The sequence below is a fragment of the Zonotrichia albicollis genome, chromosome Z (genome assembly GCF_047830755.1).
Source record: "Zonotrichia albicollis isolate bZonAlb1 chromosome Z, bZonAlb1.hap1, whole genome shotgun sequence".
NCBI classification, from domain to species: Eukaryota; Metazoa; Chordata; class Aves; order Passeriformes; family Passerellidae; genus Zonotrichia; species Zonotrichia albicollis.
This window is the reverse complement of record NC_133860.1, coordinates 80126134-80139256: the sequence shown is the minus strand read 5'-3', so window position 1 is coordinate 80139256 and position 13123 is coordinate 80126134. Positions and strand designations below refer to the sequence as shown.

Sequence of the window (13123 nt, the reverse complement as noted above, 5' to 3'; positions counted from 1 at the left end):
AATAGTAATAGAATTATAGTAATAATAATTTGGACAAATTGAATCAGGACAATATGAGACAATAGAAACAAAGAGTTACAGACATCTGGGTACCTTTTTCTGGGCAGCATGAGCCTGAAAAAGGACCCACGTTAACAGAGGAGTAACCCTTAAAAACAATAACCTGTTGCATATTCATACACCTCATCCATGATGCATAAATTCCATTCAAACACAGGATTCTGTCTGGGCAGTGTCAACTTCTTCCTCTGAATCCTGACGGCGTCTTCATGATTGAGTGAGGCGGAAATAAATTCTTTTCTTCTGATAATGGGGCAATAAATTCCCTTTCTCTGAAAGATTCAGGCGTCCTGTGGCTGCTACCTGGTGCGAGTGCCTCATTCCTTCCTTAAAAAAATATCCCACTAACATAATTCTTATTTTAACTACAAAAGTTACCTTTTAACTACCAGACTACATCATTAAAATGTTAATACAGCCCGACTAATCAATACATCAAAACACATAGAGCGAACATCTGCGTACAGCCACATAATATGCACTTTTCACAATCGGCATACGAGGAACGAGGGAATCTTTTGACGGTAGTGCTCGAGTGCCTCGGGCGCCTCAGCCGGGCGCGTTAACGGCCACAACCGCCTCAGCAGCCGCCGCCGCAGCCGCCCTTCGCCCGCCTCGTCCCTCCCCTTCTCGGCCCGTCCCTTCCCTTCCCTTCCCTTCCTTGCCCGCCCCTTCTCGGCCCGTCCCTCCCCTCCGTTGCCCGCCCGGTTCCGCCCCGTGCCTTCCCCGGCAGCCGCCGCCATGGAGGACGCGCTGAAGCGAGCGCTCGGCACGACGCTGCTGCGCCCCACCGGGCACACGGGGAGCGGCTGCATCAGCCAGGGCCGCAGCTACGACACGGACCAGGGACGGCTGTTCGTGAAGACCAACTTCCAGTCGGAGGTGTGGCGGCGTAGGGATGGGGGGCTGCCGGGGGTGGGCAGGCAGCGTTCCAGGCCTGGGGCGGCAGCAGGAGCGGGGCAGGGCCCGTCCCTGGGCCGGCCCTGCTGAGGCCGCACCTCGAGGGCTGCAGCACCTCCGGGCCCTCACACGGGCAATGGAGGGGCTGCGGCGTGGCCGGGGCAGGGAACGGAGCTGGGAAGGGAATGGAGCCCCAGGAGAGGCTGAGGGAGCCGGGCAGGGGCTCAGCCTGGAGCAAAGGAGGCTCGGGGGGCCCTTGCGGCTCTGCAAAGCTCCTGCCAGGAGGGCACAGCCGGGGGGTGTCACCGTGACATTCTCTGAAAAATCCCCTCACCAGGATCTTGTCTTCTGAGAAGCTGAGAAGCTTCAGCTTCTCCATGTTGTGCTTCTCTGGAATATGATTTGGAGAATTGTTTATCCAGCATGTGAATTGTTTTTAATTAATGGCCAATCCCAGGCAGCTGTGTCACACTCTCTGAGTCTGTCACAGGTTTTTGTCATTCATTCTTTTCTAGCTTTCTGATATCTCCTTTTTCTTTCTTTAGTTTTAGTATACAATTTTCTTTTAACATAATATAACATCATTATATAATAAATCAGCCTTCTGAGAACGTGGAGTCAATTCTCATCCCTCACCTCGTCCTGGGGCCCTCACAACAGCACAAAGAGGGGTCGGGCTGCGCTCCAGGGAACAGGGACAGCAGCAGGGTTGGGAATGGCCTCAGGCTGGGCCAGGGCAGGCTCAGGGTGGGCATCAGCCTTTGGACACTGCCAGGGATGCAGGGGCAGCCACAGCTGCTCTGGGCACCCTGTGCCAGGGCCTCACCACTCTCACAGCCAGGAATTTCTTCCTAATGTCTAACCTAAACCTATTCTCAGCAGGAATTTCTTCCTGGAAAAGGTTGTTAAGCATTGGAAGGGGCTGCCCAGGTAGGTAGTGTAGTCCCAGATCCTGCAGGTGCCCAAGGAACACCTGGACGAGGCACTTGGTGCTGTGCTGTGGGTGAGAAGGTGCAGGTGGGTCAAAGGTTGGACTGGATGGTCTGGGAGGTGTTTTCCAGCCTGACTGATTCAGGACAGTGTTGTGATATCGGTGTTGCTTGTCCAGGACAAGCAATTTGTTTGCTTGTAAATTTTGTTGGAGGTGTATCCTGGCATGCTGTTGTCACCTCCAAGGGTCCCAGTGGTGTAACAGAGTCTGCAAGTGCTGTGACAGGGGCTAAGGCAACCCTGAATTGTCTGCTGAGGGGGTGTGTGCCTTCTATGGTTTTAACTAAAACTTTTAATTCCCTGCGCACAAGAAAGAGTAAGTGATGCTTTTCCATAATTGTTCAAGCTTTTCTGCTTTGTCCTTTCAATATCTGGAATGTGCTGTCAAAGGTGGATACCTGCATTTGGTAGAGGTAAATACAATACAACTTATTTCTTTAGGATCTTTTGCAGAAACAGAGTGGAATTACTTTAAAGATACTCCATACTTGTGTTTATCACATAAATAGCTTCAGTGGCAGAACAGGAGTCAAAACTTGTATTTGCCCTTCATAGCAAGCAAATGTGTTTGAAAGTATGCATGCAACTGTATCTATTCCAAATTTCTCAACAATTTCTGATCAAGCTGGGGAGCTGAATGGGGGTGGCAACATGGGATAACGCAGGAAGGTTATCCTGCATCACAGAAGAGAGTTTGAATTGATGTAGCCCTTCCTTAGGGCTATACACCATTCTGTATTTAGCTGCACAATCCAACGAGCTACAAAATGAGGCTTTGGGGGGAAAAAAAGAGATCTGGATGGATTTTCTATTCAGCAATTTCATTTTGTGTGCTGCTGCCTGTGTGTGGATCCTGAGCGCTGATTGAAGCAAACTTTGTGGAAAAGCTTGTAAACGCTGTGCTGTGTGAGCAGCAGCTGCTGTGCATCAGCAATTCATGGCCCAGGGTGGTGCTTTGGACAGAGACAGAGCATTCCCTGATTTCCTGTGGATGCTCTTGGGGCCAAAGGATGGCCAGAGATGTCTCCCAGAGATGGTCAGAGGCGTGGAGCACCGCAGGAAAGACTGGCAGGGCTGGCATTGCTGAGCCTGCAGAAGAGAGGGCTCTGTGGAGACACAGTGGCACCTTCCAGTGCCAGAGGGGAGCCCAGGGGAGAGATGGGGAGAGACTTTTTACAGGGAAACGGGAATGGCTTCAAGCTGACAGAGAGTAGGGTTAGATCAGATATGAAGAAGGAATTCCTGACTCTGAGAGTGGTGAGATCCTGGCACAGGGTGTCCCTGGATCCCTGGCAGTATCCAAAGGCCAGGTTGGACAGGGGTTGAAGATAGTGGGAGGTGTGTCCCTACCCAGGGCAGGGGATGGGACAGGGTAGTGGTTTTGGATGTCTTAAGGTCCTTTGCAGCACAGATCATTCTGTGATTGCCTCTTAATTGATGTCTGCTGCAAATTGTCCTGTGACTGTGTTGCATGGAACATTACTAAAGGGCTAGCATTCTCTTTGTATTGCATTCATTCTACTTCCCTGCTTTTGCTTTTGCCAGATATGTTAAATTTCCCACCTGCTCTTTCTACAGCCCCTGCCTGACTCTTGCAGACAAACATTTCTTGATGTGATGAGTGTCCCTGGTCTCAGAGGAGGAACTGGGGAGAGTAGATGTTCTTGCTGTGGGTAGCAGGTGCAGAAACTGGTCCCAAATTCAGAATATCTTCCAAGCAAATGCAGTTGGTAGTGGCTTGGGTTGAGCAAGTGTGATAAGGGGCATTTGGCTGCTGCAGCTGATTGCCACCCACGCCCTTCCCCTATGAGGTGAAAGGAAACACCATAGAAAAGCATTCTGGTGAAAGCTGTGATGGGGCACAGCTGAAGGAGCTCATACTTTATGTCTAAGCAGTTTGCACTCCTTCAGTTCAAACAGACTTTCTAAATTATAGATAATTCTAGAACCTAAGCCATTTTCACTCACTTGTTTTATGAAGTGAAATCACTTATTTGTAAAACTACCGTCAGGTCTGATGGTGTGGTCCTGTCTGTATTTTGTGTGTGAATAAACATTTCCTCCAACATTTCTATGCAAGTTTTACAAAATCAGTTGATTTTGTGGAAGTGCTCTGTGTGGCTGATGCTTGTAGACACTAATGCTTTTCCTTAATATCTGGCAGGCCAGAAGAATGTTTGAGGGAGAAAAGGCAAGCCTGGAAGCCATCCTGAAAACAAAGACAATAAAAGTGCCTCAACCCATGAAAATCTTTGACCTCACTGGGGGCATTACTGCGTTTGTGATGGAGCATTTGGACATGCGAAGCTTGAACAGGTAAAACAGCGTTGTCTTTGCCTCCTTTAACCAGAAATTTTGGCTCTTATGAAAGTTAATCACTTGTTTTCATTGGGGAACCTTGTTCAATTTTTTTCTAAAGCAAGTCAAGAACAGTACGGGAAATCACACAGCAGAGAGTTGTATAAAATACTTCATAATGCCTCACCTAGCAAATAGATCATACATCCCCAACTGAGTCTGGGTTTTGGTTAGTTTTGGGTTTGTTTGCTTAGGTAATTAGTGATTTTTACAGTAAGGTTTGTTTTCACAGAGAGGAAAATGACCCCCCTCGTGACCTGTTTTGTGTACTTGCCCTCCATATAAAAACCACTACTTTATTGCTTGGCATGATGGTGCAGGGGCACTTCCCCAGATCAATTAATCTTGATTTCAGTATTTTCAGCTCTTCATTTTGATAGTTACAAACTTTTGACCATTCCCTGTGACGAGCACGTCACACGATGAATTCATCTGTCTGATTCCATTAGGAGGTGATCATGGCCAATTTCTCACCTCTCTCAGAACTTCTGCTGCCAGTTTAAATCTTGTCCCTCATCCTGCTTGTTGGCAGAGTTTCTAATTCGTGAACATCCCCCAGTGAGTCCCAAGAGAAAGGGCAGAGGTGTTGCTGTTTTGGGGTCAAAAACGGTACCTTTGGCACGCAGATTCCCTGTGTTAACAGCAACAAATTGAAGAAATAACTGTGCCTTAAATGACAGTGCCTGGACAGCAGGGGAAGTTGAGGAAGGTCAAAGGCATAAAAGGAACATAATTTTGTTAACATGGGAGGCAACTGGTTGTAATATCTGTTTGTAATTACTACAAGACTCTCCTGAACCATGTAGAGGATAAAGTTTTATTAAAAATAGGTAATAAACTAGACTCCCGTGACTCTGAGCATTTAGGCATGTTAGAGAAAAGCAGCTGGAAGCAGCAGTAGAAGGAAAAGGATCAGCATTTTGGTTCTGTTTCCCAAACACAGTTTACCAGAGTTAAAAAAAAAAAAAAAGGCATAACATGTTGTGCATTCTTTCTTACACATATCTTACTGAGAGTCCTTACAGAAGTGATGTCACACAGAAACTAGAATTGACATTTTCTCATTGTTAGTAAATTTATGCTTTTCACTTTGAGTAGTGATGTCAGAAACAGCCAGGTAAGTACATTTCTTGCTGATATGCAGTGTTGATAAGCAGAGAAAGGTGTTTATAACTGGAATACACTGAAAAAATATTTTGTTAATAGGTGTAGAACTACTTTTATTTACTTGATAGATCTGTTCAAGTAACTCCTAGAATATCAAGCCCTGGTTCTGTTCGTGTGCCAGTGTTACTCATGTTACTTTTTTGTTTCTTAGACACTCAGCACTGCTTGGAACTCAGCTGGCTGATCTTCACCTTACTAACCAGAAACTTGGAGAGAAGCTGAAGAAAGAAGGGAGCATAGTTGGTACAGTACACAGCTGTTTGCAAATTTAAACCAGTTGATACTATTCTATAAAGCAGTTAAACTTCCTTTTGCTGCTTCAGGACAAGTTCATCTTCCCCTGAAGATAGCATGAGACTAGGTTTGGATGAAACAGACCCAGGCAGGGATTCTTTTTGCTTTTGTTTGCACTCTTTGGATCTGTGTAAGCAAAACACATACTCAGTTTAGGCCATAAAGAACCTCAAAATACAATTTTGAAGAGCAGAATATAGCTGCTTAACATCAAACTTTAAATTTAAAAAACAACCACATTGTAACCTTAAAAAAAATTAAAGTGCAATTTTTTTTATTCTCAGGAGAAGCAGCATTTTGCTCTCACGTGGTTTTAAAGGTTCATTTGTGTTGCTCAGTATTATGTCACTGTTGCTGAATTTTTGTCTTTGGTTTGAAAGGTAAAGGTCAAGGGCAATCAGAACTCCAGTTTGTGGACCAGTTTGGCTTTCATACAGTTACCTGCTGTGGGTATCTTCCACAGGTAGGTTGTACTTTCTCAGACTGATAGAATTTTAAATTTATTTTGTTTTTCCTTCAGTGATACAGGTCAAAGTTAGCATAATGGAAATAAATGAATTTTTGTGGAGCCATGAAAATAAAAAAATGTGGGTTCTGCCTGCTAAGGAAGGTTGTGTTTTGGACAGCACTTAAAAGTGCTTTGGACACTGATAGCTCTTCAATTTCCTGCACTTTAATCACTGAGAGAAAATTATTCCCCTAATTTAATGTTTTAAGATAACATTTGATTAAATGACGATAGCATTTACTATACTGGATGGTGCCAGCACAGAAACTGTGTGATCCTCAAAAGTGTTATTTGAAAAAGAAGCAAATGTGCCTTTTGTGTGGTGTGGAACTGACATCTGCAGTGCTCCTCCTTCAGGTTAACGACTGGCAGAGTGACTGGGTGACCTTCTTTGCTAGACAGAGGATCCAGCCCCAGATGGACATGATTGAAAAGAAATCAGGTGACAAAGAAGCAAGAGAGCTTTGGTCACAGCTTCAGGTAGGAGCAATTCCCTCAGTTCTCATTGTTGGGAGAGCTAGGTACACTCAAGTTTTATTTTCGTAAACCAAAGTTCCTGTTTGTTGGTTTGCACCAGGTTCTGTTGGTAAGAGACTCCAGATTTTAGGGATCAAAATGCCCTTCTTCTAAGGTATAATGGCATTTGCCACATCTCCCTGTGCTAACATTCCAGAGTGAACTCCATAGTGCCAGATAGCACTTTGCCTGACTGTTTGGGAAATAGTGGATGGAGTTCATATTCTCATTCCCTGTAACACACTCTTGATGAGAAATGTACATAAACAGCTCTGTCCTGCATGCTCTCTGTTCATTCAGTGTTTGCACCTGATTGAGGGAACAGCACTATTGGCTCTTTGGATCCTACATTTTGGAAATTTGGCGAGACATCCTTGAGCTTTTTAATGATGAAGTGTTGGTGGCTGTTGTTACTAACCCTGGTCGATAGCTGAGTTTCGAGACTTGTATTTTCTTGCTGAAAAAGATTTAGGTGACCATTCTGCTGCTGCCTTTTATGAGCAATGAAATTCCTCTGGATGTACTCAGCATTTCTGCTGACCAGGTCCTGTGTATTTTAAATGCTGGGTTTTAGGACACTTCAAGTATGCAGATAAACCCCTACATTTTGAAGTGAATGATTGTGTAATTTACATGTCTTTCTTTTCTCCCCCTGCAGCTGAAGATACCCAGTTTTTTCACTGGTGTGGAAATCGTTCCTGCCCTCCTGCATGGGGATCTCTGGGGAGGAAACGTAGCTGAGGATGAATCTGGTCCAATTATCTTTGATCCAGCTTCTTTCTACGGCCATTCAGAGTACGAGCTTGCAATAGCTGGCATGTTTGGTGGCTTCAGCAGTTCTTTCTATTCTGCTTATCACAGTAAAATCCCCAGAGCTGCAGGGTTTGAGAAGCGCCTGAAGCTTTACCAGCTGTTCCACTACATGAACCACTGGAACCATTTTGGGACAGGCTACAGAGGCTCTTCATTAAACATTATGAGAAACCTTCTAAAGTAAATTGCTGCTCAAGCCAAATATTTCTTGTGTTGTTTGGAGAGCCCCGTACTTGGTGGTGCAGCTGCAGGAGTAGTGATGTTAAAAACAACCTGTGAGACCCTTGACCTTGTTAAAGACCTAGAGCCAGTGTCTCCTGCTGAGTACCAAGTGTAAAATAGTCATCCCTTTTTAGGATAGCTGGGGATAACTCCACGAGGGAAAATAAGGAAGGAGTGAATCTGCACAGTGAATTAAGGTCTCAGTGTCCAGAATGCATGTGAGACTGTTCTACAATTTTAGATGCCTAAAAGTTGCTCACTGCATTTTGCTGTGTCTTCCTCCCTCTTTGAGCTCTTCATGTCCACTTGTGTGCATGAGAGCAACATTAACAACAGAACTTGAAAGTCCAGGAGATTTTTGTAACAGGAACTGTGAGAGGGGATTTGGACTTGCTATTAATTTTCACAGAATCAGAGTGAGTGAGAGGCGGGGGGGGGAAATCACAGAATGCCATCTAGTCCAACCTTCCTGCCTAAGCAGATTAATTAGGATTGGGTCCAGAGGCTTTTAAAGAGGCCTCCAGAGTTCTGCTGAGTGATTCCATTAGATGCAGACTGTGGGTGCCTCCTGGAGTTGTTGTAGGCTGTTCTGAGCTTCAATATCCACAGCAATTCTGCTTCCACCAGAACTAGTTCTCTTCCTTTTTGGATCATGCTTTTGTCCAGAAGTGGGCATTCTGAGAGAACTTTCCAGGTAAGACACTTTGCACGTACACACCTTGTGGAGGTGTGTTCTCTAATGAAATAAAACCTGCACATGTATGACTAAAATCAGTCAAAATCCACCTAATAATGAAACAATGTCAGCTGGCACTTTGTGTTTACCACACCCACAAAGAAAACTATAAAAATATAACTTAAAAGGGGAAGGAGGTCAGGGGACGCTCCTGGGATGGCTCATAAGCTGTAACCCTCTGCTTCTCCACAGGAATGCCTATCAGTTAATTTTATTCCAAGGGGATACTACTGCTTGTGCTTTCTGATAACCAGGGTGTTTATCCACAATAGTTTATGAACCTTATTCTGGCACAAGGACCAGTAAAGCACAGCATTTGTGTCACGGGGACCACAAATGTGCCCAGTGCAAGGCTGCACTGTGTGTACACCTGTGCTGGTGAGAGTTCCAATGCAGACCTGGAGTGCTGCACCGTTCACAACATTCTGTGTAAAGGCCTCAGACACGCCAGGAAGGGGAAGGTGTAGACGCCTCTGGGCTCAGGACTTTGTCTGGATAGCCTGGAAAGCAAGGGAATCTTCCTTTCCTAAACTCTGACCTGGCAGTTCCCACCAAGCGCAAGCTGTGGCTGTTGTGGTAAGAGACAAGAAACCAAAGGAAGGTGACATGTAACTCCCAGAGCAGCTCTTGACCCTGTCCGACGCCCTTGGAGATAGTTCCAGGTACTATCTCCAAGTAATACTGAATTTGTGCCCTTCTGATGTAGGCTGGTCGTGTGCTGCTGTGCAAGCCTGCCAGGGAGCTGAGAGAGATGCATGACTCTAACATGCACATGCACCTTGAGTGTTGGGGAATGGCTTCTGTTAACTAAAACTGCTTTGCACTGGGTGTTGGCAGGTTACTGAGGGTTTTCTACGTGCAGTTACTTTCCCAAAATCTCCAAACAAGTTTGGAGAACACTGGTATGTAGAGTTACTTTCCTTAATTCTACTACTTTTCTCACTGGCTGTTTGACTTCTGCTGAAAAAAATCTGCTTGGTAGAATAGGTTTTACTTTTACCTTGTTGCCTGAATAAAAGATTTCTCAGTTGATTATTGTTGTCACTGTTTTCTGAATTAGAATCTTACGTCTTGGTTTATTCTTGGAGAGTTACTTGCTCTGACCTGTTTAAGATCCTTAGTTTGTTGGAGAAATGATCATCGGGGGTGTTTTCTGGGAATGTGCATGGTCATGAATTGGTTTGGAGCAGAGTGTGACTGAGGAAAATTTACATGTTCATTACAGGGCAAGTCAAGATGTTAATTTTCTTAAAATACAGTTAACTCTTCATTTTAGCAGGGGAAAATGAATATGAGAGTGGATTTTCTGTCAGTTGTAGTTCTGAGGTAAACTTACTGATAAACAGCAACCCTTCAGGGATGACCTTTTAGACCTAATAGAACTGAATCCAGACATTTTTGTGGTTGAAGAAAAGTTGTGTTTATGCAAGTTATGCAGGTAGAAACAATTGTGTTTAGAGTTTTAATGTAAGGATATTATGCTGAATTTTTCAAAGCTGTTTTTTGCTGTCAGTAAGATCCAAAGAGGTGTAGAGAGGCAGAGAAGTGGAATGTGACAGGAATCTCTCCTGGATCCCTCGGGTCTGAGCCCCTCATACAAATGTTGCACTCCAGCGCTGGTTTTCCTCCTGCTTCCCGACTTCAGTACTCTTCCAAAATAGATCCGGTGATTAAAACTGCTGCTGGGATCTTCCAACAGAAGCCAGAGCAGGTGGGAATGTGACAAAAAGCTTTAGAGGGAAAGCGTTTTTCTGGTAACTAAGCCACACCACAATCACAACAACTTTATTATTTTTTCTTGGTAGATACTCAGTTTTGGTTTTATTTGAGGTTTGGTTTATTTGGGGGTTGGTTTTGTTCAACAGCTAAACAGAAAAATGATAGAGGGTTTCTTTCATTATGCAGATGTAGATTTTGCTCTATTTCCTGTCGTTATTTTGTTGCCAAACCACTTTATTCCTTTCCCCACATGCTCCACTGCAACCCAGTGTACGATTCTTTCCTTTCAGCAGCTGGAGTGCCATCTAACCAAGAATTTTATCTTTACAGAGACATTAGAAGAACAAATGTTACAGTATCTGGGTTACAATAATGTTTTAAAGGCTCAAAACTTTATACCTGAGAGTGCCAGTGCACTTTGCAAATACATCACATGGGTTGATCCTGTTTTTAAATTCAGCATCATCACAAAAATGAGTTTAAATTTTTTCCTTCTTTTCAAGACCAATCCTCTGCACAACACAGTAGGACTCATTTACAGTGAAATACTGTTAAAAATTACTGTCCTGATCTTCATCAGTACCACTGATACAATGTAAATTAGTTAACACTTGGTAGAAACACAAAACAATCTCCCAGCCAAAATCACAGGAAGGAGAATGAGGTTTATTGGTTTCCAGAAAAACAGTTGGTTTGCACTGAGGAGATTTCTCTTTTATTTAAAAGATGAATTAGCATAATCCATTCTATAAATTTCTATATAGTTCTTTGCATTCCTCGTGTTCCACGGGGAACTGGCTGCATCCAAGCATGGCTTAATGTTCTAATGTTTCCTCCTCGTTGTTTGGTGTAAATATTTTCCTCCCCTTTTGCAGTCACTGCCTCAAACTTTAGCTGCTTGGTTCGTTGTCACTTTATCTTCAGTTTCACCAGCTCCTACAAACAATAAATCAGAACCTTCTGAGGTGATTTAGCACTAAGGACAGCAGGCAGTGCTTTTTCAGGACTAACATGAACATTCCTGACATTCCCCTTGACTGTAGAAATGATGGAAAACATTGTTTCCTTGTAAGAAAATAATAAAAAAGGGGAGATTCTCTGCTCTGGACGAGGTGTGCATGGAGTGCTGTGTTTGTCAGTGCTACACCCTCAGGACTCAGAGCACCTAGAGAGGTGTGGGGTTATCTGTGACCCTGTCTTTTGATACTCCAAATTCTAATAAACAGCATTTTAAACCCCACTTTCTAGTTCAAGTGTGTTTCTGACAGGGATGACAAAGGACCAGCAGCTCTGGGTACAAAACACTCACCTTCCACAGAAATGTAAAAGCTCAAAATATGGTAGAACATTTCAGGTCCAGCAGCAATTTGGTTTCTGCCTATTTTTTTTTTTAGCGCCTTGCTTTTTCTACAGTTAAGATTACAAAAAATATGAGTGATTTTAAACAACAACTTGAGTGTGGCTAATAGAGAAGGGAAGTCATCTATTTCATCAGGGTGGAGTCACACCTTGTTGGAAACATGCTAGAAGAAATTTTGCAAGTGTTTGACATGTAATCTAATATAAATTCATCAAAATCTATTGCTTAACCAGCATACTTGGTGGAAAGACTCATTGCTTTTCCCACCATCTCAATTTAAACATGAGCAAATAGTAAGAAATGCTTCAGAGTAAGCAGATGTGCAATTTGGTATTTAATTTTTGACCACTCCGCTCTGAATTACATGAATGGATGTAAAGATCTGTACAAGTGCAGAAAGATCCTTTACTTCATTTGAAATAGCTAATTTTACAAAATTCATGATGCTTTCTTTTTCTGGCATAGTCTGTGAGTTATGACTGCACCTGTTTCCAGTACTGTCACTGTTTACAGCCACAAACCTGTGAGCATTTGTTTTTTGTGATTAATTTAATAATCTTTTATGTTTTAACATGTTTCCTCCACTGAGAGAAAGAAAACTGCATAAGATAAATGCTTGCATCAGTATCAGCTCTAAGCAGCCCCCTGGCTCTTTCAGCAGTGCCATAATTGTGCATTTTTAGGTCTGTAATTATTTTCCCCTGTTACAAATAGCCTGTTGTACATAATTTTACTTCAGCTCTAACACTCAAAGGTTCAGCAGTGAGCAGAAAGATAATTTTGCTCAGCCTAAAAGCATGTAAAAGCATGGAAGCATTGTGCAAGGTAAATTAGTGAAGAACAAAGTTGTATATTTTACCTGAAAGCTCTGTTGCTGAGTGCTTTTATATTTCTTTTTGAACAGAAAATTAGGTACATAAATGCCATTGACATATTGTTGTGTATTTAAAATACCTTAAAAAAAAAGGAATCTAGGTGAGAAAGGCCAAATGAAACCTTGACTGAAGCATCCACACTCAATGGATTTTCAGAGGATGTGGTAATTTACAGCTGGAGTTTGGTGTGAAAAAATCTACAAGGAAGTTACCACCCAAATAGTCAAACTGGTCAGAGAAGTGGCTCAACATGTATGTATTTATCTATAATCTTATTTTTTAATCTTTTTATGCTTGTAGGTCTGCAAAATGCTTCAACCTAAGACCAGTGTCCCACTCATATTTTGCAGTTAGAAAAATGATTAATAGTATTGAAAATGCCAGAAGTTAGTCAGTGATAGTTACCAGTGGAAAAATAATATTTAGGAGACATCATCAAACACAGGCATGTGCTATTTGCAGCACGCTCACACTTTGAGCAGTTTGCAGCTCAAATGAGTATTTGTGTTTGACAGGTCTGCACTTGCTTTGCTGGGGCTTGGATTGTTTTTTGAACATTTAGAAAGCTTCATGTGCTCAAAACTGGACAAGCAAGAAGTTCCATG

The 13123-nt window shown here is 43.2% G+C and overlaps 1 protein-coding gene across 1 annotated transcript; it reads left to right on the top strand.

Annotated features, from left to right (window-relative positions):
• The first annotated feature begins 745 nt into the window (after window positions 1–745).
• Window positions 746–9597, top strand: LOC102074728 (ketosamine-3-kinase). Its single transcript, XM_074532614.1, has 6 exons — window positions 746–942; window positions 4115–4266; window positions 5627–5718; window positions 6150–6232; window positions 6635–6757; window positions 7452–9597. Exons 1-6 carry the CDS (start codon window positions 802–804, stop codon window positions 7788–7790), a joined length of 930 nt encoding a protein of 309 aa, XP_074388715.1. The 5' UTR covers window positions 746–801; the 3' UTR covers window positions 7791–9597.
• The last annotated feature ends 3526 nt before the right edge of the window (window positions 9598–13123 follow it).